General features: G+C 60.0%; 1 protein-coding gene across 1 annotated transcript in view; it reads right to left on the minus strand.

Annotated features, from left to right (window-relative positions):
* Positions 1–62: 62 nt before the first annotated feature.
* LOC102109929 (cyclic AMP-dependent transcription factor ATF-7) overlaps positions 63–25,227 on the minus strand; it is a 40,820-nt gene continuing 15,655 nt past the window's right edge. The window contains exons 3-12 of the mRNA XM_014261812.2: positions 14,269–14,365; positions 12,068–12,186; positions 9,261–9,395; positions 8,805–8,962; positions 8,207–8,306; positions 7,396–7,509; positions 6,966–7,112; positions 5,902–6,099; positions 5,098–5,206; positions 63–2,816 (exon numbers count right to left, since the gene is read on the minus strand). Of these exons, the coding sequence (XP_014117287.2) occupies positions 2,596–2,816; positions 5,098–5,206; positions 5,902–6,099; positions 6,966–7,112; positions 7,396–7,509; positions 8,207–8,306; positions 8,805–8,962; positions 9,261–9,395; positions 12,068–12,186; positions 14,269–14,365 (1,398 nt within the window). The 3' untranslated portion in view covers positions 63–2,595. The remainder of the gene's footprint in view (positions 2,817–5,097; positions 5,207–5,901; positions 6,100–6,965; positions 7,113–7,395; positions 7,510–8,206; positions 8,307–8,804; positions 8,963–9,260; positions 9,396–12,067; positions 12,187–14,268; positions 14,366–25,227) is intronic.

Raw genomic sequence — 25,227 nt, forward strand, 5'->3', positions numbered from 1 at the left:
ACAAGGTGACACCGCGGTGTCCCCAGCCCGCACCCCCCCAGCAAAGGGCAGCAGCCGGCGGCTCCTGGGTAATATTTTAATGTGATACCTGCAGCATAAATAAAAGGCACGTTACATGTTTGGTATGACACGGCCGAGGGCTGGGGAGGCTGGGACGTGTCCCCCGGGTCCCCCCGCGGCCCCGGGCCCCCGCGGGGGCTGTGAGGACCCGCTCACAGGAGCCGGGCGGGGCCGGGGGTCCCTCGGGGGCTGCGGGGCTCGGGCCAGGCCCGGGCGGCCGATCTGCGCTATATGGGAGCGTATACGCGTCGCTATGGACTGATAAAATACTACACAGGTACTGGGGGGTCCTTTTTTGGCTTCTTCCATTATTGATCGTCAAAGCTCGTGGCACAAAGCAGCTGCGGGTGGGGGGCACGCCCGGGACCCTCCTCCCGTGTCCCGTCGGCACCTCCGGGCTCGTTCTGGGGGACGGGGGGAGCAGGAACGGGTCCACAGTCCCAAAGTGACACAATTCCCACCTGAGCCAAGAATTCCGGGCAAAAAAAACAGACTGGGGGGGAAAGAGGCACCAAGTCTTCCCACCCCGCCCAATCCTGGGGGATTTGGAGGCTGAAAAGGGAGGAAGAGGAGGGAAGGAGCAGGAGCTCCCCCATCGTGGGGCTCCCCCGCTTCGCAGCCGTTTGTTCCTATTCAAAGTCACAGTTCTGATAAAATGCAGAAACCCCGAATCCCACCAGCTGATCCCGCTCCTCGTGTTCCCCCGGCCCGACCCTAACGGAGCCCGTTCAGCCCCGCTGAGCTGCCGTGAGCAGCCCCCGATGTCCCCCGGCTCCAGGGATGGGGTCGGGGACAGGAGGGGACTCGGGACCCCCGGGGCTGGCAAAGTGCAGGTGCCCGGCGCTGCCGAGCGGGGCCAGGGGCTGCCAGCCCCGGGAGCCTCGGGAAAACGGGAGGAATCACCACGGGGCAGAAATCAGCGGGGGTTTGCCCCAAAACTGGTCACGAAGTGAGGAGCGGCTGCTTTTTGGGGTAAAAGAGGCCTGGAATGGGCACGGGAAGCTCCAGGCCTGTGAGTGAAGCAACAACAGACCCAGCTACAGCCCAGCCTGTCTCCAGCTCATTTCCTCCTTGTCCCTGACCACGTTTGGAGCTTTCCCACCGACCTTTCCAGGATTTGCGGAGTTTTCAAGGCACTGGCGATGGCGGTGTGGCAACGGGGAACGTGAGAATCCCGGGGCTGGGTGTGACCCCGGGCACGGAGAGGAGCTGGGATGAGCAAGGGGAAAAGGGGAGCGCGGGAGCAGCAACACAAACCCAGCCCAGCCCCGATCCCCAGCCCCGATCCCCGTCCCGATCCCGGCTGAGGATAAACGGCAAAAGAGGGAGGGGGAGAAGCCGGATCCCACTGCTGGAAAAACCCCAAATCTCGGGGCTTTCCCGCCCGTGCCGGGACCCCAGGCTCCTGCTCAGCCTTTGCTTTGGGTTTTGCTGTCCCTGGGAACCTTCCAAGTGTGGGGAAACCAAACAGAATCACCTGGACAAACCAACCTGGCTCCAAAGTGGCGAAGTGCGACCTGAGGGGGGGCTTGGCTGAGGAGGGACCTGTGAGGGGCAGGAATTCCAAGGGCTGGAGCAGTTCCACGGACCGGGACAAGATTCCTTCCAAATCCCAAAAGCACGCGGGAGCCCTTCCCATTTCCCGGCTGCTGGCTCCGCAGCCTCGGGAAGCACCGCCGGCCGCAGGAGAGCCCAGCGTGCAGGAAAAGGGACCGGATTTTGGGAGCTGGGATCTGACCTGCCCAGGATCCTTTGGCTGCTCCGGCTGGGGAGCGACGGAGGCTCGGTGACCAAACGCTGCCGTGGGAGCAAAGCCCGACCCCGTTCCCGGCTCCCTCCCCTTGGAACGGGCAACAATTCCATGATTTAAGGCCACCGTTACCGAGGTGCCGTGGGCGGGAGGCGATCCCGGCGGTGCCGGGGTTGGTGCCGGGTTTGGGGTCTCACGGTGTCGCTGCCGGCTGGGCTCTGCCCCGTGTCCTGACCCCGTTTCCATCGGGAACGCGGGAGCAGCCCTGGCCAGGCCGTACCTTTCCCAGCCCCTGCCTGGGAGCAGCCCCCGGGAGCCCGGGGACGCGTCTGTCCCCAGCCCCACGCTGTCCCCTTGTCCCAGGGCACAAAGCCGGGGCAGTCCCGCTTCCCCTCGTGTCCAAAACCCACGGCTGGGCTGGGGGAGGGAGCTCAGAGCTCCGGGCGGCTCCTGGCGAAGGTGCAGCGGTCCGGGGAGCGGGGACGGGGCTGGGAGCAGACGGGGACAGCTCGGAGTGTCACAGCGCCCTGCCCAGGGCAGCTCCGAGTTTAGTGTTAACCCCACGATCCCGGGATCCGCCCTGCCCGGGGGCTCTGCGGGGGCTGCGCAGCGGGGAAAGCGCCAGAGCTGCCCTTAACTCAAAACAAAACAACAACAAAAAAAAAAAAAAAAAAAAAAAGAATAAAACCCCAAAAAAGAAAAATCCCGGCGGGCCGCCGCCGGTCAGCGCCGGGGCTGTGGTCAGTCCGTGCGGCCGCAGCGGGCGCTCCTCGGGCCCGGGGCCATCATCTGCCGGCAGACTGCGACTGTGGGGCCATGATGACGTGCGAGGCCACGGGCACGGCCAGCTCTGTCCTTTGCCCGGCCATCTGGGCCAGCACCGAGGTGGCCACGGCCTCGGCGGCCGAGCGCGCCGCGCTGAGCCCGTTGGGCGCGGCCGAGGCCGGGCTGTGCTGGATGACGGGCGCGGGGGGGCCCGTGGGCTCCGAGCTCTCCTTCGGGCTCTCTGCCCCGGGAACCGGCAACAGAGAGAGGAAAACGTCAGGGCTTGGAGCTGCTGGGCTGGGCTGGGAATGGGGCTGGGGTGGGAGAGGGGCTGGTTTGGGGTGGGAACGGGGCTGGTTTGGGGTGGGAACGGGGCTGGTTTGGGGTGGGAATGGGGCTGGTTTGGGGTGGGAGAGGGGCTGGTTTGGGGTGGGAACGGGGCTGGTTTGGGGTGGGAACGGGGCTGGTTTGGGGTGGGAATGGGGCTGGTTTGGGGTGGGAATGGGGCTGGTTTGGGGTGGGAACACTGCTGGGCCAGAGTGGGATCAGGGACCATCGGGCACTGGCTGGACACTGACCATTCCAGCCTGGAGCAAGAAGCCAGCCCTATGGAATATGGAACCCTCTCCCTTCTGGCAGGACTGGACAGAACTGGGAGATAACAATCCTCCCCTCCTGCTGGGGATGGCCGGCCCCATCCCTTGGAGAAGCAGGCTGGAACCTTCCAGAATTCCAGGCCGTGGAACCCTCCGGAATTCCAGGCAGGAAGCAGCACAGCTTCCCGAGGAGGGCAGCACTGGCACAACCTTCATCCCCACCGTTCCTTCCCAACCATTCATTCCTCGTACAAGGAATTAATTTCCCCTCAGGTTACCGAGCCCGAGGCTGAGCAGCTCCTTCCCCACCTGCCAGGGGGAGCGGGATCCCCTCAGCAGGGCCAAGAGCTCGGCTTCTGGGGGCATTTTTTACCTCAATCACCTGCTCTGCTCTTTATTACTCCCCGAGACACTACAATCCATCCGAGCCCATCACCAGGCTCTGCCTGCTGTGTTTTTTGGGAACTCGCAGCGCCGGGAGGGGCAGAGCCCTCGCTCCCGGTGAACCCCGGCTCCGGAGCTCTCTGCACCCACAGAGCAGGAGCAAATTCCAGTGGGATGGAATTTGAATTGAAAGGTTTGATTGGGAGAGCAAACAAAGGCAGGAGCTGGGATGTTTCTCCCACGTAAAACCTCCAATACTGGGGAAAAATCAGGTTTGGGGTTCAGCACACCTCCGGGGGCACTGGGGAGTGGACTCGGGCTCGGATTTCCTTCTCCCTTTCCCTGGAACAACCTTGGCCTGGGCTTGGAGAAGGTGCACAGAGCAGTATCCTGCCCTGGCACCCCAAAAGGCAGGAGATTTACAAGGCACTGCAAATAAAGCCCCCGAGTGTCCAGAGGCAGCTGCAATTCCATCAGGGACCTGCGGCTTTGTTCCGGGGCCTGCCTGGCCACAAATCTGGGCCATAAAAAGGGGCAGAGGGGAGGGCTGGCTCTCATGTTCAGATTGCTGATGAATCCCTGCTGCCGTGGGGAGCGGGGAGAGGAGCCCAGGGACCCAGGGGTGGGGACAGCCACTGCAGGAGTGACAGTGGCTGTGCCAGCACGTCCCTGTGCCTCACCGGGCAGCACACAACTCCAGAGATGGGACCAAGACACAGCCCCCAAGGACACCGAATTGAATTTTTTTTTTTTTTAAATAATTTTTTTTTCTTTTTCTCCCTCGTTTTTTGCAGTTTCCCGTTCCATTCTCTCAGCTCATCCATCCCTGCCTCTCCTCCCATTTTTCCAAGGAACACTAGAGGACTCCAGCGTCCTCCCAAAGCCTGACAGCAGCCTGGAATTGGTATTGCAGGGAGGGCAGGAGGACCCAGATCGTGTTTAGCTCCCGGGTTGGTTATAATGAAATAGGCAGCATTAAAAAAAAAAATGAAGGGAAGAAAAGGAGATAAAAAAGAGCTTTTTTTTTTTTTTCCACTTCCAAGCCGATCCAGCTCGATGGGAATGCAGAGCAATGGAGCTCCATGATATCATGGGGAGAGTCTGGCCCTTCCCGACTCTGCCTCTGCTGTGCAGCAGCGAATTTTGGATTTCAAATGGATTATGGAGGGCTTGGCTCGCTGCCGGGAGCAGGGAGAGCTGGATCCACACCAAATCCCCAGCCTGGAGAGGCACAACCCTGGGCAGGGGCCACCCCGAGCTCCAAGGGACCCCCAGAGCCGGAGATGGGCAGAAATGGGGGGCTGGGGGTGGGGGTGTCCTGCGAGGGGCCACGGGGGTCCCTCCCAGCCCAGGGGGGCTGCAGTCCCTGCCCTGTCCCTGCCCTGTCCCTGCCCTGTCCCTGCGCTGTGACAGCCCTGCCCAGCAGCACCCAGAGGTGACAGGGAGGTGACAGGGAGGTGACATGGAGGAGGTGGCAGGGAGGTGACAAGGAGGAGGTGACAGGCACAGCCCTCTGCAGGGAGTGGCACAGCCATCACTCACCCAGGTAGCCCTGAGTCTTCTTCTGCAGGGCCGTGACAGGACAGTCCTTGTGGGCCAGCAGCAGCTGCTTCAGCTGAGCCACCTCATTCCTCAGCAGCGTCACCTCGTTCTGAGGGCACAGACACACGTGGCTGTCACCTGTGGCTGCCACCCGTGCCAGCTGCCAGGGCTGAGCTGCCCCTGGCCCAGGCACCTCCACCCACAGCAGTGTCCCTGTCACTGTCCCCGAGCTGCTGCCACCGGCCCAGGGACAGCTGGAGCGCCACTGGCTCTGCTGGGACTCGGCAGTGCCCGGTGGGGACATCCCAGCTCCTCCTCACCCGGAGAGCGGCCGTGAGCCAGGTCTGCTTCCCAAAAACCCACTGGATTATCCCTCTGACGCGTGTGGGGAAGCAGCTGAAACCCAGACAACTGCATCCCAAAAGTGCCCAAGGAAATCGTTTCTAGAATTGTCTTGGGAGGGAACAAAACCACCAGGGTGGGGTTCCAGCAGCTGCAGGGATCACCCACCCGAACCAGCCCAGCTCAGCCCTGGGCAGTGCTGGGAGCATTCGGGGAAAACCAGGAGTGGAAAATCTGCGTTTCCTGCACACTCCTGGGCACAGAGAGCCAGGGAAATGCGGGAAAAGCAGAGCAGGCACAGAGCCTCCCTCTCCCCCAGCCAGGAGAGGAAATCCCGCTGGGAAAACAGCGAGGACGCAGCACTGGTGAACCCCGAGGACGGGAAGGCAGGAGCGAGGCGCGGGCAGGGAGCAGCTCCGGGGAGAGCGCCGTGCCAGGGCCCAGCCCCAGTTACATACTCACGCTCAGCTGGATGTTCTGGCTCGTGAGCTCCTCGGCTTTCTTCTCCAGGGAGGACACCCAGAGCTTGCGCTTCTGGCGGCAGCGCGAGGCGGCCGCGCGGTTCCGCTCCAGGAATCGCTGCCGCCGCTCGTCCGGGTCCTCGTCCACCGCCCGCTTGCGGCGCCCGCCCGTGCTGGGCGTGGGCTGGGCAGGGGACACCTGGGCAGGGGACAGGGGACAGGGGACAGGGGACAGGGGACAGGGGACAGGGGACAGGCTCAGCAGCAGCCTGGGGCAGGCAGGACACGGCGGTGGCACCGCAGAGCAGAGCAGAGCTCGGTCCTGCTCGGGCTGGAAGCAAAGCCCGCTTTTTAAACGGGTAATTTGCTTTAAAAATTAATTTTCCCCTCAAAACCTTCAGCCAAAGAAGCCCTTGCAGGCGATGGGAACACGGATTCTGCAGGGCCGCACATCTCCCGGTTCTATTCGGGAGAACAAAGGAGAAGCAGCGAGGGCCGGCAGGGGAGAGGGGGCAATGCCGGCCCCACAGAGGGGACACAGCCCCACGGCGGGGGCACAGCCCCACGGAGGGGACACAGCCCCATGGAGGGGACACAGCCCCATGGAGGGGACACAGCCCCATGGAGGGGACACAGCCCCACAGAGAGGACACAGCCCCACGGCAGGGACACAGCCCCACTCCCGCCCTCGCTGTCGGACGGCATATGGAGATTAAACTCCTGGAAGCCACGCGAGCCTGGAGCAGGTGGCCACGCTGATGGAAGGCTGGCATGTGGCGGGCTGGCAGGAGCCAGCCGAGCTGATGGCCCGAGCGGGGAGCGCTTAACCCCCGTAATTGAGCGGGAGAAGAGAGGGGAAATGCTCCTTCCCAACCCCAGAGCTCGTCAGGCAGATGAGCAGGGCTGGAGCTCGTGCCTGCTGGGCCGGGAGTGCCTCAGTGCGAGGTTTTAACCCGTTCTGCAAAGCGGGAAGGACACTGGGAGGTTTTCCCAAGCCCTGGGAGCCGCAGGTGATGCAGCCCAGCCCGGGGCGGCAGCAGCAGCAGCAGCAGCAGCAGCACAGACCTGTGGCTGGGCCGGGGACGGGGCGTCGGGGTGCTGCACCAGGAGCTGGCTCTGCTCCGGCCGCGCGCTCACCATGGTGCTGGCCGAGCCCACCACCAGGCTGCCGCCGTTCAGCGAGGATGATGCTGCCAGGCTGGCCTTCAGCCTCTGCCAGGGAAGCAAAAGGGACATCAGGGGAGCTCTCAGGGCCCTCAGCAGCTCCTGTCACCCCACAGCCGCCCCGCTGGCAAAGGGCACCGCGGCTGACTCGAGTCCAGCCAAAGCTGTCCCCAGCTGGGCTGCCCGAAGGGACGGCAGTGTCCAGCCCAGCCCAGCCCAGCCCAGCCCAGCAGTGTCCAGCTCAGCGGGCAGTGCCCAGCCCGGGCTCCAGGGATGCCCAGGGACTGAGCAGGCTGAGGAACAGGCCCGTGACCCCCTCCCCACCACTCACCATTTTGGCTTCGGACTGTGCCGGGAGTCCCGAGGGCGAGATGGACCCGCTGCTGTTGATGGGGGGCCCGGGAATGCCAGGGATGTTGGGCACCATGGCCACCGGCCGGGCCAGCTGCAAGGGGAGCGGGCACAGCAGGGTTGGGGAGTGGAGCAGCTCTGCAGGAGCTCCTGACAGAGCGGGTCTGCAAATGCTGACAAACGCCTGAACTCCATCCCATATCTCCCTCCCCTCCCCAGCAGTGCAAGGATCAGGCACCAAATCCGCTCTGGTTCCGTGGCAAAGCTGCCACTGTGCCTCCTCTTTGAGCTTTCTCCCTCCAAAAAAGGGAAAGAAACCAGAATGTGGAGGATTTGGAAATGCTTTTAGCCCCTCAAAGGGCTCGGAATTGTGAGGGAAGGGGTGAGGAGGCTCGGCAGCGCTCGGGCAGCTCCGTGTGCAGAGCCCAGCCCGGGCTGGAGGTGACATTCCCCGGCCGGCACAGCCGGCCGTGTTCCCTGCAAGCTCGGCTGCCCTCGGAGCAGCCTGTTCCAAATGGAAGCAGCTAATCAGGGATCCTGCGGCTCCCAGCCCCGGCCCGGCGGCGCCAGCCATCTGTCCGGGCACGGATTTGGATTTTTCCAAACTTATTGCCCTCTGGTGTGATCCCCACGTTACTGCTGCCCTGCCAGAGCTGCCCCTCCTCTCCTCCTCCTCCTCCTCCTCCCGCAGCCTCGCAGGGACAGAGATCCAAGCGCTCGTGAACGGCAGCGCTTGGCAGGGCCAGGCCCGTTCCCTGCTCCGGACAGGGAGTTCTGGAAGTTTCTCTCACCGAAATGACAGACGGCATCTGCATGGGGGGGCCGGGCAGCACGGGCATGGCCTGGCCGTTGGCGAGCTGCACCACGAGCGGGAGGGAGCCGGTGGGAGACCTGCAGAAACAAACAATTCCCGAATCGTTTTCCAGGTTTGTGCCTGTCCCGAGGGCTCAGGACCATCCCTGCACCCTCAGGCTCCTTCCTTCCCGAGCAGGCCCTGCCAAGCCCGGAGCCACAGCCTCCAGAGCCTCCAGGGCCAGACAATCCCTGAGCAATTCCAGCTCCAGGGACAATCCCTGAGCAATTCCAGCTCCAGGGACAATCCCTGAGCAATTCCAGCTCCAGACAGTTCCCCACCGCCGGGCACCGCCGTGCTGAGCTCAGGGAGCGCTTTCATCTCTCCCCACGGCGAGTTTTGTCTCGTTTCACTGAGCTCTGCCTTGTTCCCTCACTCCAGGACAATCAGTTCCTGCTTCCTGCACTCCCATCCCAGCACTGCTGCAGCCGTGAGCAGCCATGAGCAGCCGTGAGCAGCCGTGAGCAGCCTCCAGCAGCCCCTGGAGCTCATTCAGGATCCGCATTCCTGCCCCAGGACACGCTGCCCGTACTCACCCCAGCTGTCTGTTGGAGGGGGGGGCCTGGGTGATGACGGAGGTGGGGGACGGCAGCGTGGGGTGCAGGGGGTCGTAGCCCAGGTGCAGCGGCAGCGAGCCCGGCCGCACGATGGTGGGCGTGGGTGTGGAGAGCATCAGCGGCTTGGAGGGCAGTTCCTGCAGGGCAGAACACACAACAGGGACTGCTGACAGCCAGCCTTCAAATCCTGCAGCCTCCAAAAACCCTGCAGCCTCCAAAAACCCAGAAACTGAGGGGAGCACACGGTGAGGAGGGGACGCGCTCCTGCCCCTCAGCTCAGGGTGTTTCAGAGGGAGGGGAAGCTCCAGCCCCTCTGCCCGTCCCTTCAGAGGCCCAGCTCAGGCCTCAAGGAGCCCAACTCAGGCCCCAGAAAAGCCCAGCTCAGGCCCTGGCCCCACATGCAAAGGGACCATGGGGACGTGGGGACGGCCCCACCTTGTCCTTGTGCTGGGGCGAGCGTGGCCGTGACGCGGGGCTGTCCGGCGGGGACGAGTCCACCTCCACCGGCTCCTCCTCCTTGATCCTGATGTCCGGCGTGGAGGGCAGGGACATGTCCAGGGCCCCGGAGCCCTGCAGGAGGGAAAGGACAATCAGCTCTGAAAGGACAATCAGCTCTGAAAGGACAATCAGATCTGAAAGGACAATCAGATCTGAAAGGACAATCAGCTCCAGAAAGGACAATCAGATCCAGAAAGGACAATCAGATCTGAAAGGACAATCAGCTCCAGAAAGGACAATCAGATCTGAAAGGACAATCAGCTCCAGAAAGGACAGTCAGATCTGAAAGGACAATCAGATCCAGAAAGGACAATCAGATCTGAAAGGACAATCAGCTCTGAAAGGACAATCAGATCTGAAAGGACAATCAGCTCCAGAAAGGACAATCAGCTCCAGAAAGGACAGTCAGATCTGAAAGGACAATCAGATCCAGAAAAGACAATCGGCTGGCATTGTTTGCGGAATGTTCGCTCCCCGAGGAAGCGGCTCCGGCTCCCAGCTCTTGCCAAATTATTTTTATTTATTTGTACTGAAGCAGCATCTGGGAGCCCGAGGCAGAGAGCAGGGCTGCTCCAGCGCTGGCCAAACGGAGACGGAGGCCCAGGAACGAGAGGCAGCCCCAGATGGCAGCAGTTTGTGGGTTCTCGGTAACACACACGGCTTCTCCACGGGTTGTTGTTATGATTTTTTTGTATAAAAAGGGCCCTGCTAAGGAGAACAGGTACCCAAGCCAAATGCCTGCGAGTTACAGGAGGCACTTTCACTCACAGAAGAGCTGTAAAACATTGTATAAATCAGCCTGAATTATTTTATTACCCGATTATCAAAAGCAAACAAAGAGCCATGCAAGTTATTAAATATCTATGAGCGCCCCATTAAAATAAAACCCAACCATATGCCTGGACTTGGCCACTTGCCACCGCCCTGGGATCCAGCAGTGCCACGTGGCCCAGTGGAACCAGTTAACGACGTGTGGGGACCGGAAGGGGCAGGGGGACAAGTGGAATGAGGGGGACAAGTGAAACTGTCCCCGTGCCACACCTGGAGGGAGAGAGCAGGGAGGGAGGCACAGCAAGGATGATGCTCCAGACCCTGCAAATCACCTGGTCCATCTGTCCGTCCATCCATCCATCATCCATCCATCCATCCATCCATCCATCCATCCATCCATCCATCCCTGCTCCATCCATCCCAGCAGTAAAAGGGTAAATGTGGATGGTTTAGAGCAGAGTGAGGCTCCAGCCCCAGTTCGGGGTTCCAGAGGGGGATGCAGCTCCAGCCCCAATTTGGGGTTCCAGAGGGGGATGCAGCTCCAGCCCCAATTTGGGGTTCCAGAGGGGGATGCAGCTCCAGCCCCACAGTTCAGGGTTCCAGAGGGGGATGCAGCTGCAGCTCTGTGCCCTCCCTGGGCGGGCGGCGCTGCTGCGGAAGGTGCAGCAATAACCATTTCCCTGCCCTTTCAGGGCTGCTGCGGGAATTCCAGAGGAGCCGGGATTAACATGCAGCAAAGTTTCAAACCGCTTAAAGCGCCCCCGGGGAAGCTCCCGCTGCGCCTGTGTTTTTAATTAACGGCGCTGGTGCGAGACCACCCTGGCAAAAAGGGAGGACAAACACCAAGGTGGACGCTGGAAGCCCAGCTCCGGCCAGCGCCGGGCAGTGAGTGACCAGCTGACCTCGCCCGGACAGCGGCTCTGAGCAGGGAGAATCCTTTCCCTAAGAGCCGACAGCCCCCGATATTTAGGATTAATTAATTGTTCAGGAATATTGGGGCTGGGGCATCCTAAAGGCGATGCCCGGAGCACAGCCCGGGGCCGAGGGCCGGCACGGCTGGGTGGTCTCCCCGGGCCGGGGGTCTCCTGCTCGGCCACTCCATCTGCGCAAATCCCGGCCGCTCCTTCCCCGCTCGCTGCCTTGCAGAACAAAGGGCAGGAGCCTCTGCAGCAGCCGCATACCAATGAGAGAGATCAATTTCGGTTTAAAGAGCCTGTTATTGGCGAGGGGGGGAGCGGGTGGGAAGCCAGGTTTCAGTTTTAATTCTGAATTCCTCCGTTCCCCATCTCGGGAAGATTTACGCGGCTCGGCTCCCGCAGTTTATTTCCGAGCAGCGCCGCTGACTGCGAGCGTATGTACGGACATACATCAATTTAGTAAATGTATGTGCCAGGCTGAGAGCCCGGCACGCATCTGCTGCTGCTCCGAGCCCGCCGAGGCAGGGGAGGGGCGGGGGGCTGGAAATGTCCTTAATTAGCTGCTTTCTGATGAGATCCCGTTGTCCTTCAGCCCCTGGCGCTCGCCGGGCTGCGGGGGCAGCCTGGATCGATGGCGCTGGCGGAGCAGAGAGCTCTTTGTTCGGGAGAGCCGCTCTTTTCCTCCGAGCCGCTCGCTCCAGACACGCCGGGAATGGAAGCTCCGCTCCCTGCCCCGTGCCGGCCCCTCCGAGGCACAATCCCGGCCCCAAGGAGGATTCTGCTCCCGTCCCGCAGCTCCTTCCCGAGCTCGGAGGTGTTTCGGGTGCTCCCCCTCTCTATTTCCCCCCTTTTTTTCCAAGTGAAAAGCCAAAGGAGTAACAAAGCATTAAATCTGCTCTCCGCAGGCCTCGGATCAGTGGGAAAAGCAGCCAAAGGCACCCGAGTCACAAAAATAAGACCCCGCAGACGCCAGCAAATTCTTCCCGAGGGCCTGTGCCCGTGTCAGGGGCACTGCCCGGCCCTCCCCGCCCTCCCAGGGCAGTCACTGCCTCTTGCCTTTTTCTCATCATCCTCAGCAGCTTTCTTGAACTCGTGCTCGAAGGAGCTGGCCAGCTCGTTGAAGAGTCCCACCTCCTCACAGTTCTTCAGGAACCGAGTCGGGGTCGGAGTCTGGTCTGGTTTGGGTTGGAACACCGGGAATTGGTCAGGGAGAGGCCAAAAAAATCCCATTTTACCCATCCCAGCCCTTCAGTGGAGCCCCGGGGAATGCGGGTGGTGCCCTGGGGACAGCAAGTGACACTTTGGAAAAGGGACAATCACTTCTTGCTGGTTTTGTTTCTCTGGCGTTTAAAGAAACAACCTCTGGAGCAAGAGGATTCCTGTGAATTCCTGGCTGTGGAATTCCCATCCCTCCCACCCCGGGGTTCTGCCCCATCCTCGGCGGGACAAGGAGGGAACACCGGGAGTTTGATCTCCCTGAAATCATCGACACAGGGAGAGGGGAGAGCAGTTGAAGGGAGCGGCCCCAGGGCCGGGCAGAGCCCAATCCCAGCTCCCAATCCCACAGGGATTCCCTGGGAATGCTCCCAGTGCCAGTTCCCAATCCCACAGCGATTCCCTGGGAATGCTCCCAGTGCCAGTTCCCAATCCCACAGGGATTCCCTGGGAATGCTCCCAGTGCCAGTTCCCAATCCCACAGCGATTCCCTGGGAATGCTCCCAGTGCCAGTTCCCAATCCCGGAGCACCTCGAGGCCTCTCTCTGGCCGTGGCCCAGCCCATAAAAGCACAAGGAGCCTCCAGCCCCGCTGGGAATCGCACTGATGGATCCAGCCCGCAGACAAACACCGGGATTTTCCAGCACAAAGAGCGTCCCGGGGATGATTCAGCCCCGACTCCAAACCCTCCCTCTGCTGGGTTTGCCACTGATGCAAAATCCCCCTCTGGGCACCCTTTGCTTCCCCCCAGATCCCAATCCATAAAATCCAGGAACTTCATCAACCAAATCTCTCCGCAGGAGGTTGTTTTTCCAGGGCTTTAACAGCTCTCAGGGCTCTTTTGGGATCGCTCCGTGTTTAGCATTCCCGAGCTGCAGAGATTTCCACAAACAAAGCCTGGGAGCTCCGCGCTCCTGTCCTTCCCCATCCCATCGAAATCCCTCTCCCTCCCTGGCTCAGCCGGGTCCTGCTCCCGACACAGGGCCTGGGGAGGCAGGGAGAAATCCCAGGGACAAAATGGTGGCTGGAAAAAGCCCGGGATGGATGGAATTCCAGGCAGCCCTCACTGCTCAAAGCCAGCGGGGTTTTACAGCCCGCACCCCCCGTCTGTGTCCGACACGCACTGCTCTGAGGGGGTTTAGCTGGTCCACAAATTGGGACAAAATAAATAAATTTGGGTTTGGGGGGGTTTAGCTGGTCCTGAACTGGCCACGGATAAATTGAGTTCGTTTGGGGGGTTTTGTGTTTTACCCCAGAGCAGCTCCCCAAGTGTCAGGGGTGACCTTGTTCCTCGTGCTCCTGAGGTGTTTCATCCCCCCAGTTCTGGAATGATCCCACTGGGAATGTTTCCTCTCCCTGGGAGCAGCTTCCAGCCCAGAGCTCACTCAAACCCAGCTGAATTCCCATTCCCTGCCTCCGCACGGATTTGGGCTGGAGATAAACGGGGAGAAAGGTGCCAGGCTCCTGCAGCAGCTTCGTTTTCCCCCAGAAACCCTCCGGGAAGCGTGTCAGGAATGGCCCCTTCACAAAAGGGCCAGGAGGGGCTCTGGGACCTGCCCAGAGATGTGTGGGGTTGGGGTTTTGCCCCGGTTTTCAGGGGCTGCAGTGCCCAGGTGCTGCCGGAGCTCCTGGCTGGGCTCTGCAGCCCGGCTGCGCTCGGTGCCGCTTGGATTTATTAACTGCAGCTTCCTAAAAGCTCGGGAAAATCGACACCTGGGCTGAGAGGGGAAGCTGCTTTGTCAGGTTTGGTTCATCGTCCTCAAAGCACACGCAGAGACGTGAAAGCCCTTCTGGCCATAAATCCTCCAGCCTTTAATAAAAAAAGGGCGAGAGCTTAAAAAAAAAAAATAAAAAAAAAATTAAAAAAACCCCCCCAAACCCCACAAAACCTGATACTGCCATAAAAAAAAAAAAAGAAAAAACTTGGAAGCCTCTGGCTTTCCTTTCCCCCTGATTAAATGCAGATCACAGGAGGTTTTATGGGTTTTGCAGTGCATCTGGTCCCTGGCATCAATCTTGCCGGGCGCTGGCCGGGCACATACCTGCGATGATGACGGAGTCGGTGCGAGCGGGGCCGAATTTCAATGTCATCTCATGCTTGTGTTTATGAACCGCCAGGTGGTCCTCGTTTGTGAACCTCTGAAATGAAACAATTTAGAAAATGGGGAATAAACGCACTTTGTGTTTTACGGGCCCGTCCTGCGGCGGCTGCGGGGGGAACGTGGCTGCAGCGGCCGCCAGGGCTGGGACAGGGGGACAGGGGGCACGGGGACAGGGGGACAGGGGGACAGGGGGCACGGGGAACGGCCCTGGTGGGGTCTGGACACTGGGGACAAGGGCTGGAATAATCTGGCTCGGCAGGCAATGGAGCGGATTTGGGCTGGAGATAAACAGCAGCTGATGGGAACGCACGGGAATTCTCCCTCCCGAAATTCCCACTTTGTTCCTGGTGGAGGAAAAGGGAATCAGGCGCTCCTGGGGCAACTTTTCCGGTGTGGGGTGAGGCAGAGCTGGCCCCGCTGGAGATACACCCCGAGTTTTTATGGAGTGAGGACGGAGCCGATCCCGCGTGGGAGGGGGAGCATCACCCACCCCCCACCCAAAATTCCAGCTGCGGGGAGAACTGCGGGGTCAGCCCATCCCTGAGGGAGGGCAAAACCCCCACGGAGCTGTGGGGCTGGGAGAGGCAGACAAAGGCAGGGAGGGAGCGCTGAGAGAGGGGAGCGAGGCAGGGACGGGGTTAAAGCACAGCCCCATAAAGCCCAGGATGGATTGCGTCTCTCCTAATAGACTGCGACAAACGGGGCCGGGGCACGGCACCGCAGCGCTTTGATGCATCCAGCAGCACCGGCTGCTTCCACAAAAAAGCTGCAGCAGCAGCAGCAGCAGCAGCAGCGGAGCAGCAGCGCATTCCTGCCCTCTCCCCCTTCCTTCCCTCCCCTTCCCAAATATCCCAACCCAAACCCACCCGAGCCACCTGTTCCTGTGGGGCTGGCACCCACTTCGGGCCTGCCTTTCCTCGGCTTTATTTATGGCTCTGCAGTTTTAGCAAATAAATCTGCATTTGCTGAGCTGAGCGGAGGCGGGGGACACTCCTGGGGCGGTGGGGGACAATCCCTGGGTGGTGGGGGACAGTCCTGGGGTGTCAGGGGACAGTCCCCACTGGCAGGGGACACTCCTGGGGTGGTGGGGGACACCAAGACATGGGGCCCAGGCACCCCTCGGCTCAAGGACAAGGGGGTTGCACACAGAGCCATTCATTGCTCACAAGGTGCCCGGGTAGTTTGGGCTCAGATCTGGAGAAACCAGAGCTGGTGGGAGAAAAGCCAAGAGGTTTTTGCCCGTGGAACTCCAGACTGAGCCCCGTCCCTCCCAGCTCCGCTCCGTAGCTAAACCTTAAATAAACCCAAAATAAAATTTCTCGACAGTTTGGCCAAAATCTGCCTGATCTGGGCTGTTTTTCCTCCCCGCAGCTCCCGATGCGGCCGCTCCGCTCCAGCCTGGCCACGAACCCTTTTTGTCCACGGAGCTTTTGCAGATCCCGGCGACCCCGAGACGCTCCCGAACAAAGGAAGAGCGAGCGAGGGAGAAGCGGCGGCGCCGGTTCCGCAGCGCCCCGGAAAGCGCCGGCCCTGCCAGGGAAGGGACGCCCACATTTCTCCATGGTTTTGGCCCCCAAATCCCCGGGGTTTGTGGAATTCGGCCGGCTGTGGCGGGACCCTGCTGGGATGGGAAATGAACCCGGGTTTTGTGCGGAGCGGCGGGGCTGGGATGAATATTTAGCAGGCGGGCGGTGTCGGAAATCTGAACACCTGAGACGGAGAGAGGATAAAAATGAAAAATAAGAAAATTCCCAGTTCTCCCGCTCCGTTTTGTGCTAAAGAAATGGGATTTTTAGGTCAGGGAGGGAAGAGCGAGAGGTGCAGAGCAGGGTCGTGCCTCTCCCACCAGCCCCAGCCCAGCCTTGCCAACGCCAGGTTTATTTTAATCTTTCATTTTCCTTCATTGCCGGATTTTTTTTTCCCCCTAATTTTTTTTTTTTTCCCCGGCACTTTCCGTGCGTCGGGCGCGCGTTACAGCTCTATTTAACATCTTTATGTGGGCTCACAGCTCGGGAGCTCTCTCCTTCCCTGCGCACAAACGCTCACAGACACAATATATCTTTCTGCGCACATTTCCAAACGCCGAAAGCCAGAGGCTGAGTCTGGCACTTGGGTTCTAAATCATGTCATTTTACACAGAGAGGGGAAGCAGAGGGGGGAGAGGAGCGGGGGAAGAGAAGGGAAAAAAATGGAATGAGTTAAAGCCACAGCACTGGCTTTAATATTTAATCTCCTTCCATCAGCAGCTGACATACAGCAGGGTTATTTCAGCTGCTATTTTGCGGGTGTCGGAATTAAAAAGAAGATGTTGGCTGTAAAGCCTTTGGGGCGAGGGACAGGAGCAGGGTGAGCGCTGCCAGCCGCCCTCGGGCTTTCCCCAGGCTGCAGCTGCCCCTGCGACCCCAAATTCGGCATTTTTCCCTCGTGTTCGGGGCTGGGCTGGCTGAGACCGGGGTGTCGCAGCTCTCTGGGGCCCCGCGGGCTGTGCCAGCCCCACGGATGGATGTGCTGGGGCCCCACGGATGGATGTGCTCGCTCCTGGGGTGCGCCGTGAGCCCGGCCCCGGGCTGGGCATTTCTGCTGCGGTTCCACGAGCACAGCGTGAGGAACGGGGGTGTCCAGAGCTCAGGGCTTCTCCCCATTTTTGGAGCTGTGTTTGGTGCGGGGCTGGGGTCAGGCCGGAGTGCCGCAGGTCCCCAGGCCGGGGGATCCTGGTGCAGGAGCTCTCCCGGTGGATTTTAACCTTGCCAATCCCGCTCGGAGCCCACCAGCGAGCCACTCCCCCCGGCCACAATTCCCTGCGGAGCAGCCGGGGCGTAGCTGCGGCTCCCGGCCGGGGGGGCTGAGAGCCAGCGCTGCCTCCCCACGCTCAGCACGGCGAATTAACGAGCGGAATTAACGAGCTGTCAGCAGCCGAGCCCTGCTCCGACCTAACTCGGTCCTGGAGCCACCGTGGCCACAAGGCTGGAGCCACCGGGGCCTCAGGGACACACCTGAGCACGGGGACACAGCAGGGAACAGCAGGCGCTGCAGAGCCGATCCCAGCCCGTTCCCAGCCCGATCCCAGCCCATTCCCAGCCTATTCCCAGCCTATTCCCAGCCCATTCCCAGCCCGTTCCCAGCCCGTTCCCAGCCCGCAGAGCCGGTCCCGCAGGGCAGGGTGGCTCAGGCGGGCTCGGGGTGTCCCCGCGGCCGGGGGGACCCCGGGGTGGCGGTCCCAGGGTGAGCGATGTGCCCCCGGTGCCGGCTCGGGGCCGGGCTCCATCTCCCAGCTGAGCAATGCCGGGATCATTCCCTCCCTGACTGCACGGATTAATTCGCTAATGTGCCTAAAGTGCCCCGATCCGGGAGTGATTCATGGCTGGGAAGGCCGGGGGGACCACGGCAATTATCCGAGGCCCATTTCCATGGCAAAGGAGGCGTCTGGATGAGGGGGGAGCGCCGCAAAGACTTGGTGGCTCGGGAGAGAATTCCAAGAGCCGGGCGAGTTGTCCCGGGGGACGAGAGGCAGAGGCCGGGAGCCGGAGGGGCCCCGGCGGTGCCCAGAGATCCCCGAGGAGCCGCTCCCGACCTCCTGACGGGGGATGAAGGACACGGGGGAAAGGTTTGGAAGGATCGGCTCAGGAAGGAAAACCAGACCGGGAACTGCGCTTGGAGAGCTCGGGCTCCACAGCGGGGCCGCGTTCCACAATCCAGGGAAAAGCTGGAGGAGAGGGAAAGCTGGGAGAGGTGACCCCCCCTCCCTTCCCTGCCGTGCCGCAGCGGGGCCGGATCCCGCTCCACCCCGGGATGTAAAATCCCGAGCCCCCCGAGCCTTTCCCGAAAAGCCAATTCCTGCTGGCTCCGGGAAGGAGCCCTGGGTGCGTTCGGAGCCATTTCCCCCCTGCAGCCGCCCCCAGCTCAAACTGCAGCGAGATTTAAACCCTGAAATGTTGGTTTTGGCTCAGGCAATGCCAGGGACCCTGTGTCTCTGCCTTTCCCTTTAAAATGCTGCTCCCTCCTGCCCCGTGATTGATTCCGGGTCCTTCCTTGTGGTTAAAAAAAAGAAAAAAAGGGAGGAAGAATAATAATAATAATCAAACTCTGGGCAGTGCTGGGTGAGGAATCCCCGGCCCAGCAGCCCCACAGAACATTGTGCAAAGCACCAAAAGTGGCGTTTTCCCCCTTTTTTGTTTGCTCAGAGAATATTTTTTTTTTTTTTTGTGCCATTTACACAAAGAGCTGAGCGGGTTCTGGAGCCCACCCCATCCATCCCATCGCGATCCTCCTTGGCCAGAAGGGCAGAGCATTTATCCGGGAGTAGGTAAATAATTTAATTTACATTTCTATGGCTCAGTTTATCCCAAAGGGCTTCTCAGGCACGGCCCCCCCTGGAATGCAGGTGTCGGGCAGGGGGGGCAGGAACCATCTGGCTGAGTACGCCAGGAGCCAAGGACGTCCCGGGCAAAATCCTCCACAAACTCCGCATTCCACGTCCCTTTTTCTCATTTTCCCCTTGAATTTCAGTGAGATGTCCCCGGAGGTGGGAGCAGAGCTGGAAACGCCAGGCTCGGGGTTATCCCGCTGGGATTTAACCCCTGGGCACCTCTCACCACCGGCTCCAAGGAATGTCCCGAGGTCCGGGCTCCGGGAAGGAGCGGCTGCAGGAGCGGGGTTATGGAGCCCGGCCCCACAGCCCCCCCCGGCTGCAATCCCAGCCCCATTTCCCTCGGGAATGACGGGGATACAACCCCAGCTCCCAAATCCGCACCGCGGGACAGCAGCGAGGATTTCCCACGGCTCCCACACGGCTCGGGGTTAGGGTTAGGGTTAGGAGAGGATCCCAAACCCCGCGGGACGGATCCATCCCAAAGAGCGGATCCCACGGACCGATCCATCCACGGGACAAAGCCCGAGCGGTGCCGGGAATGCGGCGGTGCCCGAGCTCCACACGGTGGAGCATTCTGAAATCCCGGTTCGCTGCCATCCGAGAGGGGGTGATTAAAGGCCGGGTGTTAATTACCGCAGCCGCGGAGCCGAGGGGGGCGCCCCGCGGTTAATTACCGGGGTGAGCGGGGGGCTGGAGCGGCTCCAGAGCATCTCCCGGGACGGGAACGACGGGCCCGGCAGCCGAGTGACCTCGGCGAGCCATCAACCCCGGCCGGGAGCCGGGAGCGGCTCCAGCCCGCAGCGGCCGGCAGCGCCTCCGCTATTGATAACTGATAGATCAATTACTACACAATGTGTGTGTATTATTATATAGACATATATCACAATACATTCATACGCGTAATAATTAATATATATTAGTGCACAACCTATATACATAATTATATATACACATATTACAATATTATAATATACTATATGATCATATATTAATTATTATAATGCATATATTAAAACACAATACTTCACTATTTATAGCAATTAATATATTCATTATTATGCTATGCGTATATGATATATACACATAATACACTACAATAAGATATTATTTATAGATATATATTATTATGTATATATTCTATAATGCAGCGAGCGTTAACAAAGGCACTTTGGTCCTTCCCCACTGTCGGGAGCTCGGAGCTCTCCCGGCACCGAGGGGAAGGGATGAGCGGAATTCCTGCCCCAAGGCAAAGAGTGGCCAAGCCGAGAGTTGCAGGAGGAAAATTAGGAATTCTTGGGAATTCTGCTCTTGTGGAGAGAGAACCGTGAGCCTCTGGTGGAATAAAAAGGGTGAAGGAAAGAGAAGGAAATAACAATGAAATCAAATCCCCCTGCAGGGCTGCAGCTCCTCCGGCCTCCCCTGCGCCCTCCTGTCCTGGACACGACAGATCCTGCAGGAATAACCCGGGAGCTTTTCCCAAAGTTCTCTCCCCCAGCAAACAAACAAACAAACAGGGGAGGATTTATGGAGTGCAAGCAGAAGCATAACAGGAAACTCGGTCCCTGCCCAGAAACAAGAATGGAAGTGTAAAAACAATTAAATCCCGATTAATTTGCGGCGCCTGCGTGCCCCGGGAGGCTGCGGAGGGATCGGAAAAGCCTCTGGAGAGGGGCCAAGGCCGGGAGAGGCTCTGGCAGCAGGTGGGACCTGGGATGAGCTGCTCCAATCCCTGCCAGGCCTGACCCCGTCCCAGCTCCCGGAATTCCGTGGGAATTCGGGGTGAGGGCAGAGCCCTGCAGCCCACGGGGCCCTGTGGAAAGGGAAACTGAGGCAGAACGGAGCCAGAGGCTGCACTGGGGATGGCTCCCATGGATTTGGGACACCCAGAGCAGTGTGACAGGACAAAGGGCTCGGATGGAACTCTGGGAGCAGCTCCTTCCCAAACCTACCCCGGGAAGAACCCCGGGGAATCCGAGCTGGGCAAAGGGACCCCGGCCGCTCCCTCGGCTCCGGCCCAGCCCTTCCCCATCCCGTTCCTGGTGCAAGGGAGGCTCCTTGGTGCCTGTCCCCTCGGGAGAGGCCCCACTGCACGTCCCAGCCATCCCAGAGCTCCCAAAAAACAAATCCTACAGCAAATCCTACAGCAAATCCTATAACAAATCCCACACCAAGTCCCACACCAAATCCCACAGCCACCGTCGGCTCCGAGGGGCTCGGGCTGTGCCCGTGCCGGGCTGGAAGCGCCGCCGTGGCTCAGCGCTGACCTTGGAGCGGCACCACAATCACCCAGAGGATGCCACGGCCCCATTCAGCTTTTGAAGGCCCTGGAATGGAGATTTCCTTCAATTCAGCGCAGTACTGGGAATGTGCCCGCCCATTCACCGAGTGCAGCCTCTGCTGATGGCTTTATCGCCTGGAAAGGGGTTTTTTGTGGATTTATCTCCTGGGGAAGCTCCAGCGGCAGCAGCTGCCTGGGAAGGGCAGCAGGTCAAATGCAAAGGGAATTCAAGTCGCTCACAGGTTTGGGGTTTGTCCCCTCCAGTGGCGGCACGGAGGGAAGAGGCTGCAGGGAAGTGCGGAGGTGCCTGGGGTTAAAAACAACCCAAAAACGGGGAGAAGGAATTCCTGAAGGGTGGGAGACCATCGTGGGGAGAGGGACAAAGCGGGAGGGGCAGCCGGAGATTTGTGGATCCTCGGGAACGACAGGGACGCTTTGGGAATGAGCCGCGGCAATCCCGGGGGCCGGGCCGGCCCTCCAGGCTGCCCTGGGAGCCGAGGAACGCGTCCCATGGAATGAGTCCATCCTCACCCATCCCTCTTCATGGAGCTCCCAGACCTCTTCCCAGCTTCCCACCCTGCAGTTCCCTTTATCCCGCTCATTCCCGGCACCAGACATTTTCCATCACTGCCATCCTCAATCCCTGCCTAAAAACTCGTTTTTCTGCCTCCCCACGCCTTTCCCTGGAGATTTTGGCCAACCTGCAGCTCCCTTCCCTCCTTCCCTGCTCCTGCTTCCCACATCCAGCCGCATTCCCGACTCCTGCCTGCGCCGAGCCGGCAGCACTGCGGTAATTAAAGCTTTTAAAAAAGGAGAGCAGCAGCAGCAGCAGCAGAAAAAAAATCGGCGTTTGCCTCTTCTCGCCTCTCGGAAGAGCCACCTGTTTTCTCGGAACGGGGATTTATGGGCACATTAACGTGGAGCTGCTGCTCCCACCCTGATGAGGTTCTCAGTGACCCTCTTCTCCCCGGAGATTTATGATTTCTCCCCGCACACTCCCGTGCCTGACTCCATCCTGCAGCCCCTGGATGCCTCTTTCTTCCCCCAAAATCGTCTGCAGTCGGTTTTCCAAAGGTGCTCAGTTTTCCCAGCCAGTGGGGTCAGGTTTTTGTGGCAGAGGCTCCTCGCCTTTATCCCATTTTTTCCACGAGGGGAGGGAGGTTTGAGCCCACCCCATAATGGGATCAGGCTCAGCGAGCAAACATTCCTGATCCCGACAAAATTCCCAGCAAAAGCTGGAGCCTCCCAGCAGCACTTTACTCCCAAATCACGTCCTGGCCACCCCAAACCCTCCCACCTGCAGCCCCTGACAAAACCGAGTGGGTGAAACCCTGAAATGCCTGGAAAACCTTTCCCAGCAGCTTCCCCCACATCCCACGGTGAGCTGCTGATTCAGTGATGTGGAAACACAAAGCCAAGGTCACCAAAACCCCTCCTTAAGGAGCCGGGACCGTTTTTCCTGCCCGCGTTTCTGCAGGTAATAAAATCTCACACGGAGCCATTGGAATTCTCCTCTGGAGCTCTGCAGACGTCGGGGCTTTGCAGCAATCACCCAGCGCCTCTGGCAAAGGACACGGCTTTAACCCCAAACCACGAGCTGGGGAGAATTCCCGAATTCCAGGAGTGGGGAATGAGCAGGATGGCTTGGGAGCAGGGAGAGGGGAACTGCAGTGGTGCTGCTGGGCGGGGAGAGGTCACTCCTGGATCCTGGGCACTGCAGGGCACCGGGAAGGGCTCATTCCCAAATCCCGGACACTGCAGGGCACCGGGAAGGGCTCATTCCCAAATCCCGGACACTGCAGGGCACCGGGAAAGGCTCATTCCCAAATCCCGGACACTGCAGGGCACCGGGAAAGGCTCATTCCCAAATCCTGGACACTGCAGGGCACCGGGAAGGGCTCTGGGAAGGGCTCATTCCCAAATCCCCGGCACTGCAGGGCACCGGGAAAGGCTCATTCCCAAATCCCCGGCACTGCAGGGCACCGGGAAAGGCTCATTCCCAAATCCCCGGCACTGCAGGGCACCGGGAAAGGCTCATTCCCAAATCCCCGGCACTGCAGGGCCCTGGGAAAGGCTCATTCCCAAATCCCGGGCACTGCAGGGCCCTGGGAAAGGCTCATTCCCGAATCCCGGGCACTGCAGGGCCCCGGGAAGGGCTCAGAGCGAGCTCCTGGCCCCGGGAACAGCTCCCCGGGGGCTCTGCAGGTGCCCGCTGGCAGCAGCGGGGAGGGGCAGGAGCCTCACAAGGGAAGGGGAGGGAAAAGCCCCCCGGGTTGGGGTCCCCTCCAGCCGAGCCCGCCGGGGCCGCTCCGGGGCTGCCACAATTCCTGATCCATCTCCATCCCGGTGAGCACAAAGCCCCCCCTGCCCAGCCCCTGCTCGCGCAATTCTTTATTGTCTGCATCTTCACTCCCAGGGGGAATTTTAGGACTTTAATGTTTTCATTGTTGTAATCCGGCATATAAAAAATAATAAAAAAAAGAAAAAGCATCGCTTGAGCACAACAGCTGGGCCGAGCTCGGGAGCCGCGGTGCTTCGGCAGGTGTTAAACTCGCTCCGAGCTTTGGGGAGCGGGAGGAGCCGGGCTCAGCCTCCCCTGCCCGGCCTTGGCTTCCGCTCGCCCCGGGCTTTGAGCCCGAGGGGCTCCAGAGAAATCCCCGGGGGTTCTGTTGGCTCCGCCGAGCCCCCGGAGTGCCCAGCCCGAGCGAAACCCGCCCGAGAGAGGCTCCCACACCGAGACACCGGGAACCGAGGGGAAAACCTCCGCCAAAAACCCCAAAGTCAAGAAGAAACCGCCCGAGTGAAAATCCCACACACTCCTCCAGAAATACAGGAATTAAAGGTGGCTTTTCACCCTGCTCCCGACATTTCTGCCCCCCTGGCGCTGAGGACACGCTGTGTCCTGTTTGCCCGTGCATTCCCGGTATTCCCAGTATTCCCGGTATTTATTCCCGGTATTCCCGGCATTCATTCCCGGTATTCCCGGCATTCATTCCCGGTATTCCCGGCATTCATTTCCAGTATTCCCGGTATTCCCGGCATTCATTCCCGGTATTCCCGGTATTCCCGGCATTCATTCCCGGTATTCCCGCTGCCGGAGCCGCATGGATCCCGCGGTGCCGCAGAGGGGCGGAGCGGCCGCCGCAGCCAACAAAGCATCCTTGGGAGAAAAGGGAGGATTTCAGGAGCCGAGCCCCGGCTGAATCGACATTTTTTATTTAAACTTTATTGCTATTTTTATTTAATCTTTCTTTATTATTATTTAAACACCGTTATCTGGGTGTTTAAATAAAACCAGGGCACAGGGCAGGGTCCAAAGGGAAACCCTGCGGTCCCTCTCCATCCCACAGAACCCCTGACACCGCCGGGAAGGGATAAAACCCCAGGCACATTCCCCCACCTCCCACTTGGTGGTTTTTTACTGAAGTGACAGCTTGGCTGGATTTTAGACAAGAAGTTTACAGAAAATCCTGCAAACTCAGGCACCTTTCTGAGGGCTGGATAAATCCTTTTCCTCCCCAGCCCTGTCCCTGCTGCGATGCTGATTCTGGGATATCCATGATGCTGATAACGAGGTCTTTGTCAGAGCTGCTGCTCCGAGGAATAAGTGATTTGTTCTCACAGTAAAATAAAAAGGATTTACAATTGTCTCGGAGCAGCAGGCAGGGAGCGAGCGAGGCTCCAAAACCAAACAGCCTTGACTTCAAAATACTGGGTTTAACACCGGGAAATATTGCACTTGCCAGGAAAACACCCCGAGCTCAGAGGAGGGAGGAAAAGCTCAGCCCCCGAGGGTTTGGCAGCTTTGGATTTGAGACCCCTCCCTCCCTCCCTCGCCACCTCCCAGCCCTGCACAGCCCCGGGCTTCGCACAAACAGCAACTTCTGTGGTTCTGGGGAAATCCAGCCTGGGCCCAGCTCCGAGCCAGGCTCTGCTCCAGAGCTGCCTTCTGCTCCCCCGAGCCCCAGAAATGCCCCAGCCCGGCTCAGCCTGGCCTGGCTCGGCCCAGCCCGGCTCAGCCCAGCCCAGCCCAGCCCAGCCCGGCTCCTGGCAGCACAGTTTCCATTTCTGGCACACATTTCCAGGTGTGGGCCTGGCCCAGCTCCCGGTGCCCAAATCAGAAGCTCCGTGGGTGTGAAAGTCACTAAATCCAAACAAGGAGGGCACGGCCGAGCTCCTTTAGGGGAATTGCTGCAGCCCCGATCACGTTCCCAAAACACAGAAACCCTCCCTGCTCATTCCCTGCTGCTGT

Source organism: Pseudopodoces humilis, chromosome 32, assembly GCF_049639895.1.
Source record: "Pseudopodoces humilis isolate 2021_Gansu_Grassland_sample_001 chromosome 32, ASM4963989v1, whole genome shotgun sequence".
NCBI lineage: Eukaryota > Metazoa > Chordata > Aves > Passeriformes > Paridae > Pseudopodoces > Pseudopodoces humilis.